The sequence below is a fragment of the Emydura macquarii genome, unplaced genomic scaffold (genome assembly GCF_026122565.2).
Source record: "Emydura macquarii macquarii isolate MOO-44397 ecotype Brisbane River unplaced genomic scaffold, CSIRO-AGI_Emac_v2 contig_1876, whole genome shotgun sequence".
Classification (NCBI taxonomy): domain Eukaryota; kingdom Metazoa; phylum Chordata; order Testudines; family Chelidae; genus Emydura; species Emydura macquarii.
In genome coordinates, this window is record NW_027132013.1 from 18,051,097 (window position 1) to 18,069,617 (window position 18,521).

At 45.8% G+C, this 18,521-nt stretch overlaps 1 protein-coding gene across 1 annotated transcript in view; it reads right to left on the reverse strand.

The window, feature by feature from the left end:
* SLC8A3 (solute carrier family 8 member A3) overlaps positions 1 to 18,521 on the reverse strand; it is a 203,796-nt gene that overhangs the window by 12,123 nt on the left and 173,152 nt on the right. Inside the window, exon 4 of the mRNA XM_067558135.1 lies at positions 15,920 to 15,937. Within this exon, the coding sequence (XP_067414236.1) occupies positions 15,920 to 15,937 (18 nt within the window). The remainder of the gene's footprint in view (positions 1 to 15,919; positions 15,938 to 18,521) is intronic.

Here is an 18,521-nt window from a genome sequence, read left to right on the forward strand (position 1 = left end):
TTAGACTCTCAGCACAAGGCAGGCGCTTGAGAGGTGTTGTGAAACGCCTTCGGCGGCGGCAGCCCTGGGCACAAATACACGCCTCTCACATTTTGCTGAGTTCACAATGAGCCTCGGGAAAGCAATGGTGGGACATTAGGTGAGTGGGCTTTCTAAAGAGCTTCTTGTGGTACCTTCAATGAACTATACTTCTTCTGAAAGTGAGGAACCCATCCCACCGGCTTAAGACAGGCACAGTGCAGACACATACTGGGAAAGCATCCTCTGTAATGCTAGTGCACCTCAGTCCTTACCTACCCAGTCAGCCTAACCATTCCCTCTTCTTCTCATGTATCTCGCTCCAGATCTGCAGTCCCCTCTGCTATTCCTGCCCTGGGCTTCTCTAGTGTAAACCTAGACTGAGCACATCAAGATTGCACTTGCAACATATGGGGGTTGGACCAGATGACCTCCTGAGATCCCTTCCATCCCTGATCTTCTAGGATTCTATTTTATGATATGCTAGACTTGAACCCAGGCCACTAGAAGGGAAAGACTAGTGCATTAAGGGCTAGATCCCGTGCCATTAAAGCTGGTAAAGGAGATTTTTCCCATAGCCTTGAATGGGAGCAGGATCAAGCCCTAACACGCCAGTGATAAAAAATGCAGTGTTAGGTATCATTAGTATCACACTATTGCGCACCCCTAAACTTGATGTTAGTAAAAATGTGAGCATGTAGGCACATTCTGCCCTCTTTATCTACATGGTACCACTAGTGATGGCAATGGGAGTTTTGTAGGAGGAATGAGTGAAACATATGCTGCTGGCCACAAGGTCTCTGTCAATCTGGAGATGGAAGAAGCAGTTAACAGGCCCATGACAGCCCCCACTCTCACCTCTGGCTTGCCAGAGCCATACATTGCCATTTACAGAATGCTGACTGGGTGATGTGTCCAGTTATGTCACAGCAGCGGGAGCTAGCAGTGGGGCCTGCCTTCCCCCGGGGCACATCACCGAGTGTTGGAACCTAGTGAGAACTGGCAGCATGATCCCAGGAATGTCTAGACTGGGAAAAGGTGTGCTCCTGCAGGGCTGCCCTCGTTTTGACTGACAGCCTGCAAGGCCATTGTTTCTATTACTATTTTAATAGAAATACCCATGATTTTGAGGCACAAAAGCCAAGCTTTCACTGAAAACACACAAGATCTCAGGGAGAAAAGGCCAAGATTACAGTATATAGCGAGGAACATTACAAAATTATTTATAAAAATAAAAATGGTCTCTTTACCCTGTCATGGACTCCTTTATTAGTCTGACTGACCCCCCTCCCATTCAGCAACCACAACTTTGGTGGGATTGAAGCACCAATTCTTGTTGAGATTTAGCACGAGTCCTTTTAAGAAAACATTAATGTGCAGACATGTTTTCTAGTTTGAAATGAACAAGAGATAGAATCTTTTTATTCCCCTTTGATTAGAAAATTGCTTTCAGCAGTCTGTTCCATTCAGGGCTTGTTTTAACTCTCACACAGATATCTATTCACAGGGGCAGGCGCACACATACACACACTTAATTCTTTCATTCTACACTATAATTACGTTTATGCCACATTGTGCATTTCCTAGGGGATTCCCTTCACTGGAAAACGTACAGGAAAAAATATGTCCGGGGCCAAGAGGGTTTTCTTTTCATAAAACTGGATAATTAATGCTTGATGGAGAAAAACGTTTTCCCAAGCTACTGAAGGTGAGACACAAGGCATCCCATGTGGTGCTACCTGTTAGAAGCAATCCACTCAGAGATCCCCTTGTGGTGCTGTCTCTGGTGATGGTCCTGATACCCTGAAGGCGCCCCATGTGGTGGTGTCCATGGTGATGATGCAGAGTGAACCAACCCATTAATGTGGGTGTTGTCCATGGTGCTGATTACGGTCCCCCCGGCTTGCAGGCCTAACACCGTGAAAGAATAAACTGGCGCTGGCATGAGGGTGGGGATGATTATTCATGAATTTATCTTAAAATGCTGAATTGTGATTGGCCCTGACCATGTTTGTTTGTTCTCCCACTGACTCTCATGTGATAGGTTTTTGTTCACATGGCTGTTTGGGGTGGAACTGTCTTTCAAGTGAGTACTGTGATTCATGTGCAAATGCACATATTCAGGATGGAAGTTTTCCCCTGGGCAATCTCTATATACCGGCTTCACGTGTTTGTGAGCAAAGATGCAAGGAGGCCTGGATAGAATAGGAGAGACTCTCAAAAACCACTTACTTTCTCAACTAGAATAACTACAACACTGGCATGATGCGGCGAGGGAAGACGGGGAGAGGCATGGAGATGCTCGAATAACAACATCCATGGCACACGTTCCATCTCCAGGAGGTGTCTGCAGTGTAGATGAGCCCTGAGGATCAGGTCCCAGGGGAAACCACCTCTCCCAATTCCACAGGCTTATTTATAAGGTCCTGCGGCCACGTGGTCACCTGACAGCACAACACCGAATGGCTGCGGACAGGAGGTCCAGCAAGCCCACTGCCTTTGACAGCGTGAAACGGAAAGCCAGCAAGCCGCGGGACCAGTGACTAGGGAAATGGCAGGGACCTAGCTGCATTAGCAGCAGCAAAGCAGTGATGGTGGGTTCCTTGCTGCTACTTCTACATTTGGAGCGAGGATGGCACAAGCCCAAGATGTGGTGTGCAGCAAGGAAGATGCTCTGGGTGAAGGGGGAGGTGCCCTGGATAGGAGAGAGCAGGAACTTGCAGAAGGGTGAGTGAATCCAGCAAAGGGACCAGGCGCCGCTGCAGGAATGGCAGCAGCAAAGTGGGAGGGATAGGGCTTTAGGCAGCTGGAGGTGTACCCGCAGCAAGCGAGTGAACAGTCAGAGCAGGCCAACCAGAACTGGCAGCCGGAATAAGAGGCCAGAAGCGACCATGTGAATCTATCATACAGGCTGCGTGCCTGCTCTGAGTCCCTGAGCCGCTGATGAGGTGAGAACCCCGCTGCTTCTGGCCAGCAGGTGCCAGGGCTGCTGCTGCTGGGGCCAGCCAGGTGGATCCTGCTGCTGCTCCCTGCTGTTAGGTTAGCAGCATCCACCACCTGCTCATGGAGCTGCTGAAATGGGCACTGCTGTTTCTCCTAACGACAGCCGGGGGTAGGATTCTCCCTCTGGGGCCTCCTGTGCTAGTCAACAGGAGCCAGCCGATGTTTTTGGTCTGCTGGAGGGAACACTCCCATGTCTCCTGCTGTGAATGAGTTGCACCCTTCTGATCTGCAGGCTGGAGCCAAGAGCCTTCTCCAGGCTTTGGAGGCGGCTCTCACTCAATGGGCACGTCCCACTACAACTATTCAACTAGTTTTAAGGGATTTCAGAAACCAACCAACCAACCAGCCTCAGACAGATAGATCTGGAGATTGACGAAATGATCCAGCTGACACCAGCCCGATCCCCACTCTTCAGGATGTCACTCTGGGTCCTTGCTGGTGGCCAGTTTAACCACACAAATTTCAGACTGCTGCCTTTCGGAGCCTATATGGAAGGGCTCTAAGAAGTGGGAAGGTACAAAACAGAGGAGCCTTGCTCTGGCCAAGCACTGAGGCAGGAATTACTCAGGGATTCCTGTCGCGTTCATAAACACCACAGTAATGTCACAGACACTGAGCAGTTTATGAATCCTGTACAGACTCCAGCAGATCTCAGATTTCTCACCAGAAGTCATAAAGAGATTATAAACTCTGCATGGACTGTTTATAAACCTGGCCAGGACTTACCAGTCCGACCAGATTGATTGCAAGTGTTATAAACCCTACAAGGCCTGCAGAGTTTATAAAATACACAAGGAGTCCTATGGCAGTTCATACTACATTAATCCACCACAAAAGCAGAGACAAACACATCCATCTTTTGAAATCAATAATGTACTTCAAAGTGTTGCAGCAGACCTCTCAAGCTGTACTGTTGGCAATCCCCTTTTCAGCTGCTCTGAATAAGTTGATAAACTTCACAGAGCAACAAGGGCAGCAGCAACTGGCACAAAAGCAGCAGTAACTAGGCAGACCTCAGAGAAAAGGAGCAGGGAGGCAATGGGCACAGGACAGGTTACCATGTGAGGGAAGAGGATACCAGAGGGCATAGAGCAGCAGAGGCAGGAGTGCAGTTGGGCAGGGTAGCAGCATCAGAGGATAATGCCTTGCCTTTTGACCCTTTGCTCCATGCCTGGGGGTTCCCATTGCACATTTTGTTTTTAGGAATGAATGTAAGAGGTACCTGCCACAGAACAATTAGTAGAAAAGGTTTGGAAATGAAAACATCAAAGGAAATTCCTAGATGATTCATTAAGTTGGGGCCAGGTCGGTCAATAGATCTCAATAACTTAAGGAAAAAAGAAAGTTTCAAGTATGTATTTAAAGAAACATTAGAAAGTCAGTGAAATTCTAAGTTAAGTTGAAACTTCAAAAAATCCTCCAAGTTTGGATAGTGCAGAAGTGCAGAGCTGGAGTACCCCGAACACTCTTTACTTTGCCTGTGTATCTCCACCAGTTCTCTACGCTAATTTAAGAGGCAAGCTTATGTCTGGACACTTTGTATCTACAATATTGACAATATGAGCCACAAGTATCAACTCAACTTGAGCATACTCACCATATGTCTGCAAGTGACAGCCAAACACTCTCTGTGTGTGCCACCCACACCACCAATTAACTGTCTGGTGGCAAGACAGTAACACCAACATTTCTAGGTACTAAATCCAAGGGCTCACCACCATGGTAGCTGAACCATCTTCCAGTCTAAGATTTTTTCAAACAAATCATGGCTCTGTATTTTTCATTCTCCCTCCTATTAGTTTATTTCATTTATTGTAGAAAATCTAAGTAAATTAAGAGAGTTTTGGGATTTGTTCTGTGGGCAATGAGGCCCGTGGTCATTCTGCTGTGAGATCCACGATTGAGGGACAGCTGGGGAGAACATTCTGTCTCCTGCACTCCTGTGGCTCACCCTCATGGCTCACAGTTGCATTGTTCTGCTGTGACGTCATTGTTAGGGGCAGTCATGGTCATGTTGAGAGAGGCAGATCCTCAGGTAACCTGGACCATTCCCATGGAGGGCTTGGGAAATCAGGACTAAAAAGCTTGGTTTTGACTCTGTGTTCCACAAGAGCCAATGCACAGAGTGGAGCAGTATATGATGTGCTCTGAGTGCATTGTGTTGCTGAGTGCAAGGGCCACCTGTAGATAGAAGAGGGCATCGTTATGAGTTGCAAGTATTAGGTATCTAGAAGTAGAGAGAAGGCCAAAAAGGCCTGATCTTTCCTGATGAGTGCAACACACTTTTATTGTGTTTCCCTCTAGCCATCACCATAACCTCCATCTTCTCCACGCTGAGTTTCAGCCAACTATTCTTTATCCAGGTGTTGATGACTCCATGATATCTAAGAGATGGTGCTGATAGTGTTGGATATTAATGAAATGTAGCGCTGAGCATCATCTGCATATAGCTGTCATCTGAACCTGTGCTAGTGCATGATCTCTTCCTGCAGTTTCATATACCCTACATGCTGAATAGGATGGAGGAGAGGACTGAAACCCACAGGTGTGGGAGAGAATAGTTGCTTATCCTGATTCTCAGATGTTCAGCTTGAGAGGAAGGATTGGTGCCATCTCAGAGATATGTTCACCCAGACATAGACCAGGAATATCAAATGCCGTGGTAAGATCCAGCGGCATGAAATGCCATTTGTCCATGGATAAGAGGCCATCTTACCCATTGTGCTTAATATACACATAAAAGACTTAGCCAGCATCCATCTCATCTGCTCAGCCTCCCCCATCTCAATGATTCTTTGATGAAGTCTCCCAACCTTTATCTCCACTGTGAGGTACAAAAATATTATCATCGCTACATTACACATTAGGAAACTGAAGTATAGAGCAGGGAGGAGAATTTCTCAAGACCAGAGAGCAAATAAGTGGTGGAGCTGGGCATAGATCCCATTTGTCCTGGCTCCTTGTCCTTTCTTCTGTGCAGTACATGCTACATTGGCAGGAAATAACAAAGTTAAATTTAAGTCTGGGTTGACCTAAAATACAGGTCCCTGCACTCAGAGGAATATTCCTTACTGGGGCGAGGGGGTATATGTCCAAGGACTCATTTGGTAAATTTGGGGGGCCTTCAGGAGGAGGGGTATGGTCAAATGCTGCTGCCTTAATGTGCCCCTCTACATCTGAGTGCATAAAACTCTTGCCTTCTCTCCTCAGCAGAAAAATAACAAGAGCGATAATAGTTAAAAATAAAAGACCATTTTTAATTTGGCAGGTCAAGTCTGTCAAGGTGAACGCTGCCAAACCGCAGCTTAATTATTAACCAGTCGTGATTTCTGTTTGTATCAGCCTCAATACCCAGCTTTCAATGTGGATTGCACCCTGGACTCCCAGCTGTCAACTCCAATTAGGCCTGATAAGGTCGGGAGACACCATGCGAGAAAAGGAGCCTGCCAGTTCTTCCTGGGTTCTCTCCTGTCTCTTAGAGACAGGAAAGACTGGAGGAAAGGCTTCCCCCTAACTCAGCAGTTCCCAAACATTTTCCCTGCATGACCCCATTTTCAGATGCGTTGTTTCCCACTACCCCAAACAGCATGGAAGTTGCAATTTAAAAATGGTGTCCTCCCTGCGGTGTGATCTCACACGCACTGTACATGCAAGGTCACGTTGCAAGGAGGATTCCATTTTGCTTTACAAAATGTGTCCTCTGGACTGCATATGGTGCGTGCGAGGTCTTGCTGCATGGAGATGCCATTTTGTAGAGCAAAATAGCATCCTCCATGCGACGTGATCTCGTGCATACGGTGCATATGAGGTCATGCTGTGTGGAGGAGGCCATTTTGTAAAACGGCATCCTCTGCACGCTCAGGATTGCTGTGACCCCATCTGCTGATGAAGCAACTCCACTTGGGGTCACGACCCACAGTTTGGGAACTGCTGCCTTAACTCCTTCTAGTCTGACCATAAGTGAGTGCGAATATTATTACTCTCATTTAACATGTAGATTGTGGGAACACACACAGGTCTCAACCAGGTTAGGCCCCGTTGTGCTAGGGGCTGTACAAACATATGATGGTCTTTGCTCAAAAGAGCTTAGAGTCTAAAAGACAAGATTGCAGGTGGAAGTGATGGGGATATGAACAATTCTCAGGCAGGCAATATTTGTGATGACAGCTTATCTTACTGAGAGAGTGATTCAGCATAGCGCAGAATCACAATCTGCCCACAAGGCCTTACAGTGGGACAAAATGCTTTGTTATGGTAAGTGATGAAGGGCTTTCAGATAAAAACCCCAAAGCTTTATGCAGAGTTATTCAGTCTGCAAAACAAGTCTGGAAATTTCAGGCTCTCTCTGTGGAGGAAGGCAGGACCGTGTTGTAAGGGAGTCAGCTCTCTGAGGTCTCTTCTTCTTGGCTCTGCCACTGATTTCCTCTGTCACTTTAATGCTCCATCCCTCAGTTTCCCCCTCTGCACAATGGAAATAACACGTGTCTGCCCACCTGGCTATCATGTGGGTTAAGGCATTGATGTTTAGGAAGTGCTTTCAGAGAAGTCCATGGAAGGCACTATAGCAGTGTCAAGCGTGCTTAGTGTGAGCTTGCAGCATTTTGGACTGGAAATACTGTGAACCGCTCCTTTCTTGCCTTTCTTGGCACTTCTTGTTCCAGCCAGAACTGGGAAGCACAGAGACATCTGTGGAAAAGGGGCTGCCTGCAATAGCAGGGGATGGACTCATTGATCCACAGGTGCCTACCAACCCTAGGTCCCAATAAAACTCATTTGGAATAAAAACATGTTCTCCAAAATGTGTGGAGACCCCCCAGAGGGGAAAGAGGCTGAATGAAGCTGGGCTACCTTCATGACATTTCCCCCTTGCTAATCAGCTGGACACTGCCTGGAAATTGCCTCGTTCACAGGGGTTTCAGTGTTTGGGGATGCTAACTGAGGAGGAAGGCAGATTTCCAGCTGTTGTGAGAAAAATGCAAATTAGGAGTCTAAGAAACAGCAATGCCCAACACGCTTTGTCTCCTTTTGGCTGGGAATACCCTCCCCTGCCTGACCTACCATCACAATGTGACCCTTGTCAGTTTCCCAACGTTGTCCACGGCTAAGAAGGAGGCAGGGTGCCCTGGGAACTCAACCAGGGGTGAGGAAGAAGGAACAATGGCTCAGAGAGGCTCTGTGAAAGGAGCGCAGCTAGTGGCCAATCCATTGTGGGCAAGGAGGACGAGGCACTTGACTCAGTGGAGTTGGGGGACACATAGCAGTGTGATTCACATTGGGGGAGGGGAAGAGAGGCGGAGCAGCTGTTGTGCAAAGACAGAAGGGTGATATTGGACCCCTGACGTAGTCATCTCACTCCTGCAGTACAGCATGCTCAGCCTTTCCATGTATCTGTCGCCAAGGTGAAATGAAAAGTGCATCCCACTTGGCTGTGCACCAGCTAGTGTCAAGGAATAAAGTGACACTGAAGGAGATGCCAGTGGGAGACTCAGAGCTGCCCTTCCCCCAACCTGCTCTCTAAAATGCTTGTCACCTGTGGGGGAAACCTGAGAGAACCTGGCTGGCTCAACATCAGCCGGAGCATGCCAGGGAGTCTCCGCCGTCGCAGTGCCCAGTGGCACTCACAAATGTAGCTCTTTAAACACACTCAGGCCATTCCTCCTGTGATGCTCCTGCTGGGACTGCCAAGAGGATTTTCCTTTTGCTGTTTTTATTCTAAGAGCCAAATTCTGCTCCCACCCTCCTGTTCCCAGGGCTCTGGCCTTTCCTGTGGCCCAGGAGTACTAGTTAGCATAGCTCTGCAGGAGAGTGAGGGGACACAATCCTCCACCTTACTTCACAGCTTAGCTGCCGGGCTTTGCCTCCACTGGCCCCTTTCCAGGGTGTGGGATGGTGTCCAGGGCACAGCAGGGTTTATGGCTTTGTATTTCAGCAGTGCTAGAGGCCACAGCCTGAAGGGAGGGCCTCATTGTGCTCCACGCTGTCCAACCACAGAGAAGGAGACAGGCCCAAGGACTTACCAAGAGAGATTTACAGAGAGTTTTGAAGAGGTGGATAATGAGGTAGCTTTGCCGATGTGTATGAGGAGCTCCTCCCAAGCATGGAGCGCAGCATGGGAGAAAGCGCAAAGCGAATGTAAAAGTGGGTGATGGAGGCTGGTGCGATGGGCCGACTGGAGGCAGGAGTCGGCCTTTTGATAGTGAATCAGAGATGATAGGTCAAGTGAGGATAGGTTACAAAGGGCCTGGGAAGTAACAACAAGTAGTTTATGTTTGAAGGGGTAGAGAAGGGGAACCCAGTGGAGGGAAGCAGAAGAGGAGCAATGTGGGCAAATCGATGAGACAGGAAAATGCTCTTTGCAGAAGCATTCGTAATGGGTATGCGTGGGGCAAGCTTGCATTTGTGAGAGCCAGAGATGAGGATGTTGCTGTAATCGAGATGTGAGATGATGAGAGCCTGGATGAGCATTTTAGTTGTGTGAACGGATAGGAAAAGCCTGCATCGTAGAGATGCTAGGCAGAAAGAATTAGCAGGATTTAGATATAGCCTGGATGTGAAGTCCTAGAGAAAGGTCTGACTTGAAAGTGACACCCAGGTTTTGGGCCTGAATGACAGGCAGGATGGTGGTGTTGTCCACCGTGATCAAGAAAGGAGATAGTGGGGAGGGTTTGGAGCTCTGTTTTAGCCATTTTGAGTTTGAGCTGATGGCTAGACATCCACAAGGAGATGTCAGAGGGACAGGCTTTTAATTTGGACAGAAGGACACAGGTCTGGAGTAGAGAGGTAGATCTGTGAGTTGTCTGCATAGACATGGTAGCTGAATTTGTGTTTGCAGATGAAATTACCCAAAGACAAGGGGAAAAGGGAGAAAAGAAAGGGACCAAAGACAGAGCCCTGCAGAAAACCTATAGAAAGCTGGAAGGGAGATGAAGAGAATCCTCCAAGGACACACTGAAGGAATGATTAGAGGAGAAAGAGAACCAGGAGAGGACAGAGTCATGGACATCCCACAAGGCCAAGATTTCTAGAAGAGCATGGTCAATGGTGTCAAAAATGGCAGACAAGTCGATCAGAATGGAGTCCTGGTTCTGAGCTTTGGCCAGGAAGAGGTCATTAGAAACTTTGGTAAGAGCAGTTTCAGATGAATGCAAGGGGCTGAAGTCAGAGTGAAGAGGGTCTAGGATGGAACTGGAGGAGAGGAACTCCAGATAGCAATTGCAAACAGCACGTTCATTGAACTTAGAGATGAAAAGGAGAAGAGGTGGTAGTTGGAGAGGGAAGTGGGCACAAGGGTGTTTTTTAAAGAAGGGAAAGACTACAGCCTGTTCGTATTGTGAGGGGAGCAAGTCAGCAAAGAGCGAAAGGTTAAGGAGAAGAGTAAGAGATAAGATGAGAGTGGGCCACTCAGACATCAGGTAATGGGATGGATGGGGCAACTGTGGGACACGGAGGGGAGCAGATGAGAAATTTCTGCAGCTGTGACAGTGAAGAAGGACAGGAGAGTTGGAGGAGGGGAAAGAGCAGTTCAGCCTCCAAGGCCCATTCAATCCTTAGCTTTTCTGCTGAGATTGATGACGAGAAGGCCTTGTAATGCCACAGTGACATGGACATCTGTCTATTAGAAACTAGGCCAAGATCACCAAACAGCCATCAATGGGTAACAACTTCTAGTCATTTTCTGACCTAGAGGGGATTCAAACCAGCAACCTAAGAGTAAAGGGCTCACACAGAGGTCATTAACCATCCCATGAACTACCTAATGCCCATTTCTGGAATGGGTTTTTCTGCAGATGAGGTTCACTTCTTTGGGGAATGTGGCATTAGGAAGAAACTGAAATGATCATTAAAATGGGATTTTTCTTGCAGCTGCATAATCATAAAATCCCAGCTAAGTAAAGTAAATCTTGGGTATGAATGAGCTCTGCTCTCCTGAGAACTGTCAATCAATCAGTCGGGTTTGGGGAATACTGTTGGCTAAGAGATAATCTAGTTTCTGAGGTTAGTAATTGATATGTCTCTTAGCTGAACACACACACACACACACACACACACACATACACACGTATTCTGAGCACAGAATATTCTATGTGCCTTTCTAATAACTGGGGGAGTATGAATTTATTTCGATAGCCACAGACAGTTATTTTGAGGTGCATTGCATCTCGCATTACATGCACCAACTTGTTAAATGTTAGCTAGGAGAATCTGCATCCTTATGAGAGGAAAGATCTTGTGTAGCTAAAGCACCAGACGGGGGAATCTGCAGACTATTCCATTCTTGGCTCTGCCACAAACTTGTGGTGGGACCTTGAGCAAATCAACTGTCCTCTTTGTGCCTCAGTCGCTTATTCTGAAAAATTGGGATAGGAATACTTTTCTATTTCATGCAGGGATTAGGGGCAGGAGGCGTCATTCATTAATAGAAAAAATGTGCTTTGAGACATTTTCTTAGTTATGAGTGAATGTTCAGAGGTTAGGATATTCAGTTCTAATAAGCACCCTAACATTTGGATGTTTCCCCAAGCCTTTAATCAATTATCTGAATCTCTTTAGACTGCAAATCTTACAAGAACAGGGTCTGATAAGATTTCCAGTAATTTCTCTTTTTTGGTCAGGCTGCAAATACCACACAATCAATCAAGCTCATGGCAATTTGGCCTGTCGCTTTCTGAACCCAGCCAGCACCAGAAAATACAGAGATAATCACAAAAATGCAAGCTAATGAAGCAAACAAGCTATCCTACCTTTTTGAATGTCAGAAAAGGTTTGGATTCAACTGAAATTTAGGTCAAAATTCCAGGTTTTCCCTGGCCCTGAACTGGCTCACCAACCTCTAGTTTTGGCAGAAATAAAAATGACCATTTTCACCAACAAAAGAGAATGGTCAGAGATTCCTACAGGAATAACTACTAAATTCATCAAATAACATCACCATTTCTCCATATTAATATTATGCAGGGTAGTCATTTCCCAATACTAATAACTATAAGAATAAGACCAATAAGAATAATGAATTCCCCAATGTGATGAAAAAGGACTAATGCCATGTTGCAAAAAAATAGTTACTTTAAGCAGAGAAAAGATGGTTTTGTGGTTCAAGCACAGGGTTCTGGGGTCTATTTCTCCCACTGCTGTTAACTTGTTGTGTGACCTTGGGGAAGCTCACACTGGCTTCTGTTTTTCCATCTGTGGAATGGAGATAATATTCATCCACCTCACAGGAGGATTTTCAGGTTCAATTTACGCTTGAAGTCTTTGGATGAACAATGATATTGAAATATTAATTGTATATTTAAAAATCAACATGTTAAAAGCGTACTGAGACCTGAGACTATTTTAAACATCTCCCTTGCTTTTCATTATTGAAGCTGTTTGCCTTTTGCATTTCTCCTAGGTTGAACAATGAAAATATATTTGTCAGTTTCACTTTTGTTTGTACTCAGTTTCAATTTCAGAATCTCATACACTAACAGTGCTGTACAGCTTCCATTGCAAACAGTGCAGGGAATGTTTAAATTATAACGAAAAATATGAGCAGTGAAATTTTTAAAAGTTTACAGAAATATCTCTGTTGACCTGTGGTTTCGTGAAATCTTGTCTGTAAAAACTTAAATTGTGGTTCTAGGCCAAGCCAACACATTCATTTCATGCAGTCAGAATCAGGTACTTTAATCTAGCTGCATCAGGTGCATCCTAAAACTAGTCTTGTCAAAGTTTATTGAGCCACAGGTATGGATTGCAGAACCAATTTGGATAAAATAAGCACTGACTTGTACCTGTGTCCAAAACTCATCCAAAATCATTGAGTTTAACTCTTTCTTTAAAAATTATTTTCCATTTTTCACATGGGTTCTTTACTTTCAGGCTTGGGAGCAGAAGTGCCAATAATGCACAAAAAAGTTGTTCTTGAGTGATTTTCAAACTAGAAAGTCTTGGACATCTTGCTAGACAGCTTGTTGTTGTGGGATTTCAGTACACCCACATGCTGCAAACACTCCAGATATGAACTTCCCCAAAATCAGGGGCTGCTTGGATCTGGGGTCTCGGTTTGGGCCATCTGTCTCTCTGATATGTATCCAGAGTTCAAATGTTTATGCAGACAGAACTGACTATCAGAACCACTTGAGCTTTCCTCGTCATTAGTCACAAGCCAGCTAAGTGACAAGCAGTAGGCAGAAGCCTGATATCAGTGCTCTGCTGGAGGAGTGAAGAGACACAGAGCTGCTGGGCGTCTAAAGAGCAAACAGTGGTGGGTGGAAGACACAAAATACATACAAGAGAAACTAGAGTTGTCAGGAGAAATGTGAGATGTCTAGGGAGAGTACAAAAGGAGCCGAGTGACAGAGCCATTAGGCCACCCAGAGTACATTTACACTGCCATTAAGCACCCACTGCTGACCCACACCAGCTGACTTGAAGGGCTGTAATATTTTGGTGTAAACATTTAGGCTTGGGCTGGAGTCTGGGCTCTGGGTCCCTCCCTTCTCGCGGAGCCCCAGAGCCTGAACGTCTACACTGCAATTTTACAGGCCCACAGCCCGAGCCAGCTGACATGGGCCAGCTGCAGGTGCTTAATTGCAGTGTAGACACACCCTCAGGTGCAAAGACAGATCAGTGGAGCGGCTGGAAGGAGATGAGAAGCTTGACAGGAACAGGTAACATGAGAAGCCGGGGGCAGGGGGAGATGACAATATTCAATGTAGTTTTTCAGTGTAATTTTTACAAACACTCCTGACTGCTTGCCTTTTCTAAATCTAACATGACATGGACTAAGTGAAAATGTCACCTCTATCTCAACTTATTAGCCATGATTGGTACTGAGTGGTGCTCTAACGTGTGTTTCTGCAATGTGATGGTGGTGTGTGTATTTTTGATACTGTATTTTCTATCTTGGTATTTGTAGTTTTAAACAGGTACAAAGAACAAGTGATGTCAGCCCAGGTCTGTACAGAATTCATGTGCTGCACACAACAGATATGACATGAGATACACATAACTTTCTAGACAGACTGGTGAAGGGAGGGGGGACTCTAGCTGCCATGATTTAGGGGGAACAGGGTACCCTGACCTCAGGACCCTTCCACTTCTCCTAGGTCAGAAATTTGCCCTTTTTTTGTATTAACTGAACTTTCCACAGCCGGTGACAAATTATCCAATAATACCTGCCAAAAGCAATCAAATTCGATCACAACAAAGAGTGGAAATTATATTAATACAAATTATTTGGTTCCAGAGCTTCTGATCAAATTAAGCTGCTACTGAATTAAAGCAATGAAATTACTGTGAGAAAGGTTACGCTTGACTCATTTCCAATCCTGCTGAAGTTAAAGAACTGACAAAATTCATATGAGGAAAAGGCCTCTTAAAAGATTCCCAGCCCAAGTGGATCAGAGAAGTTTTGTATAAGCATCCTGAACTGAAATTTGGGGATCCTGTGACATTTGCTATCATTAGTTATCTGCTAATTAGCCCAGTTTGGGATTCTGGACATACTCTATGGACAGCTGCCTAGGATCCTCCGAGACTATTAGGAATGTAAGGTTGTAGCATAAAGATATTTTCTTGTTGATTTGCAATGAAGCCTTGGATATGATCTATGATCTGAATGCCACCATAACTTGGGCATTATGAACACGTACGAATGGTTCACCTTCAACTTTTCCTAGAACAAAGGCTCCTCAAACTGTGGTCTGCAGAGCACTGGTGACCTGCAGAGCAATTCCAGGTGTTCTCTAGAGTTGCTTCTCTCACAGCTGCAAAGCATCTGTCAAATGCAAGCAGTGACACTTCTGATAGTTGTTGTCCAGTTCGGGACTCTTATAATTTCCAGAAGGTTTTTGTCCAACTATATTAAAAAAAAAAACCCCACAAACTCCACTCTGCCCCTTCGAGTGTCTGCTTCTTATGCCAAATGTTTCCTTATCGCATATTTAACCATAATCAAACCTGGAACTGGAGAGAGAACAAAAATACAGGAAGAATAACCCATACTGGAGTGTGAGCTACAGAGACCAGAATAAGGGGAAGTTCAGGAAATAAGGGGGAGGGAGGTGGAGTAACTCAGTATTAACAAATGGAAAGTCCTGCACATACAGAGAGGCAATAAAGAGCGCAGAACCAACATGGGGGAGAGGGAGTACTGTAACTAAGCAGCCACAATCATTGTGTTAAAGATGTTGCTTTTCATCTTGTTTCCTTCATAGTGTCCTAATATTGGGCATGATTGTGTGGAGCCTCTGTCTGCGTGTCCAGAGGGCTAGTGTAAGGAACATTCATGTTTATTACCTGAGCACAATGATTACTTCTGTTTAGTGCCATTACTGGCAATAGGTTTACAAGAGGAGGCAGGCCGGGGTGACAAGGGGCAGGGCCATGGCCCTGCACTCCTCATAATGCCATCCAGAAGATCTTGCCCCCTTTGGGTGGTGGGAGGTCTACACTGCGCCCTTTTCCTGTGTGGCACATCAGTTGTTCTCTAGGAGGCACCGTGTCAGTCTTATGACCAAACTTCCAGCAGTTTCCTTTGGGCTGCCTTCCACTGTGAATTCTGGAGGTAATACCACACTTAGGCCCACGCTGTTTTATTGTAACTAAGCACTACAGATGCAGAAAGGAAGGTGTGCGATTGGGACTGGGCGGTGAGGTGTCCATGCGAGGAGATCCAATGTCCTAAACTAGCAGGAGTTGTCAGCTCAGCTATATGTTATCGGCAAGGTCCTTTTTCCTAGATTTGTGGCAAAAATCTTGGATTTGAGTTTTGACCTCACGTGTCAATAACTGGGGTATGGTTAATATATCTGCTCCTTGGGTAGGTGGCCTCAATAACTGTGATACAAGGAGCAGGAGAAGCGAAAGAGATCAAAGCCACACCCATAGAGCAAAGGAGTGAAAGCAGTCTTACCTTGAGTGAGTAGCAGCGCTGTATGAAACGAAAAACAAAAGAAGGAAAGAAGAAAACAGGAAAAGAGTTAATTTCCCATTTGGAGAAGATGCAAAGGCTATTTGCAGATGACAGTTTTAAATGAGCGATGAAGGTGGCTTAGTGCAGCATGTGAGCTCGCTGTAGCCGCATGCGTGATGCAGGTTTGTGAGCATGCCCAGTAGCAGCAGGATGAGAATGAGGCTGGAGAGAACAGGTGCATACCAAGGGCTCTGTGTTCAGAAGTATTCCCCCTCCCCCATGAGCGAAGGCAGAAGGATGGGACTTGGGATGGGGGTAGTGGGTAAGGGAGAGGAAAAGCGTCTAGGGATTGTCATCCTGACATCAGGGTCTGAGATGAGTCAAACTGGCCCAAAATGAGTTGGAGGCATCCCTGCTTGAGGCACAGTCTGTAGAAGTGGAGAGGGCTTGCCAAAAAGAGGAAGGAAGGCCTTGGGTACATTGATGCACTGTCAGGGCTTCTCTTGCATGTCAGTTGTGAGTGTGTGGCGAGGGGGCTCACTGAGAAGAATATGGCCAGGGTGAAGTGTTTATAAAATGGGCACTGGTCCTAGGACAAATGGAGATGGGTGTAATGCTACCAGGCACCATCCCCAAAAATTCACAGGGAAGTCCTGATTTTCACAGTTCCATCCTGTGCCCCATCAGCTTAGCTCACAGAGATTTAGAGTCCGAGATGGACTGTAGACGTCACAGTGCACCTCCACGTTGAGTCTTCACAGGTCTCTTGGCTTCCAGTTGTATCTATGCGTGATGCTATTGCACTGACATGTGCCACACAGTCTCCCCCGGCACATAAGGATGCAACTGCATTGCAACAATGCGTTGCAAATGCAGTTATTTGGTCCTGCAAGATTAGTACAGGCTGAACTACTAGAGTGTAGGAGGAAGGGATAAGAAAGAAGAGAATGGCTTGTAAGGAATAACATAACGTCCCAGTTTAAAAAATGCTCAGTACGGTTCTCCAGTTGTCATCGACTTTGATTCCCGGACACTCCCCGTCCCCTGACTCCTTACTCTCCAGAGCTGTCACAAAGAAAGAATCTACTGGACCCTTTCTACGTGTTATCCCTAGAAAACCGTGGCCAATATTCAAGCAAACCAGCTTCAAACTAAACCTACCAAGATCTAGAAAAAATGCTTTATATTGGCTGAAAATAGCAAACCTCCTTTGTATAGGGACCGAGCCCCAATGCCATCCGGGAAGTATGCCCTCCACCCATCCCTCAAACAGAAAACGCTGCAACTAGTATTTCAAGATCAGGTTGTGATGATGCAAAGATTTAGTTAAATGATGATAATGCTCTTGTTACTTATTGCTATAGCTCTTTCAGTACAAGAATCTCAAGACACTGTACAAACAACTAATCAGTGTTAGCACCCCTATTTTACAGATGGTGAAACAGAGGCAAAGAAAGGTTAAGGTGAACACTTGAATGTAGGCATATAAATTGTGGGCTGATTTTCAAAGGTACTGAACACCCACATCTACCATTGATTTTAGTTTCTGCTCACCCCCTCTGAACAATCATGGCCCTTCCACGTAGGTGCCTACTTTTAAGTACCCAAGTTTGAAAACTTTGCCTATGAGATTTGTCGAGGGTCACATGGTGCATCAGTGGCAAAGCTGGGAAAAGTAACCATGAGTCTTGGTTCTCAATCCCTTACTACATCTAGTAGACAATACTCCCAGTCGTACTTTTTGCTTCAAATTTCAGTGACGTGTCTGAACAGGAAATATCAGCCATGTGATTTGGTGCTAACGTGAAAACATCAGTGGCACTATACATGACCTTACAGTCATCCTGGGTTTGGCAGAAGCTCAGTGGCCTACTGTGTCTATAGGTATTTGTATGTGAGATGGGAGAAGAGGTGGGGGCCCAAAAATGGGGACACGCTTCAGAACTGACTGGAACTCTATTGACATCTAGCAGATGTCTTAATAAATCTGAAGTTCCCTGATGTGCTTCTACTGAAAATATCAGGGCCATTCAAGTAGAGAACACAACAGGTGAGAATGCATCTGCTGTCCTCCTAAATGTACCTGCTATGTGGTGGAATTTCTGAGGTATGTCCTAATACTGCCCTGATTTCAAAGGACTTCAAAGGATTTCAAAGGAATGTCGGCAATGGCAACACAGCGGATGTGTCAGAGAAACAGCCATGAAAGAGGTCTGAGTAGACTCAGTCTCTACATTTAAAGCCTTCAATGGGTTTTCAGAGTCTAGTCTCAGTTCTTAAAAGGAGAAGGATCACCTGGGGCCCCCTCTGAGTAACCACCTGAGCATGAAACATTTTTGAGAATTTATTTAAGAAAGAGAAGAACTGATACCATTAGCTAAAGACAGGTATGGTGTAGATATGAAGTGTGAGGTCTTTACCCTATAGCTCTTCAATTCCAACTCACTCTGGAAATGCAACGCCCTGGTCTGTTCCAGTCCTGGGGCCTATACGCTGCTCTGGGAAAGCCCCATGTATCCTCTGGCAAAGTGGACCTAACTTCTCCTGCAAAACCTCCTAGTTGCTGCAACATTTCAGTGAGGCAGACTAGAAACTGAGCAGC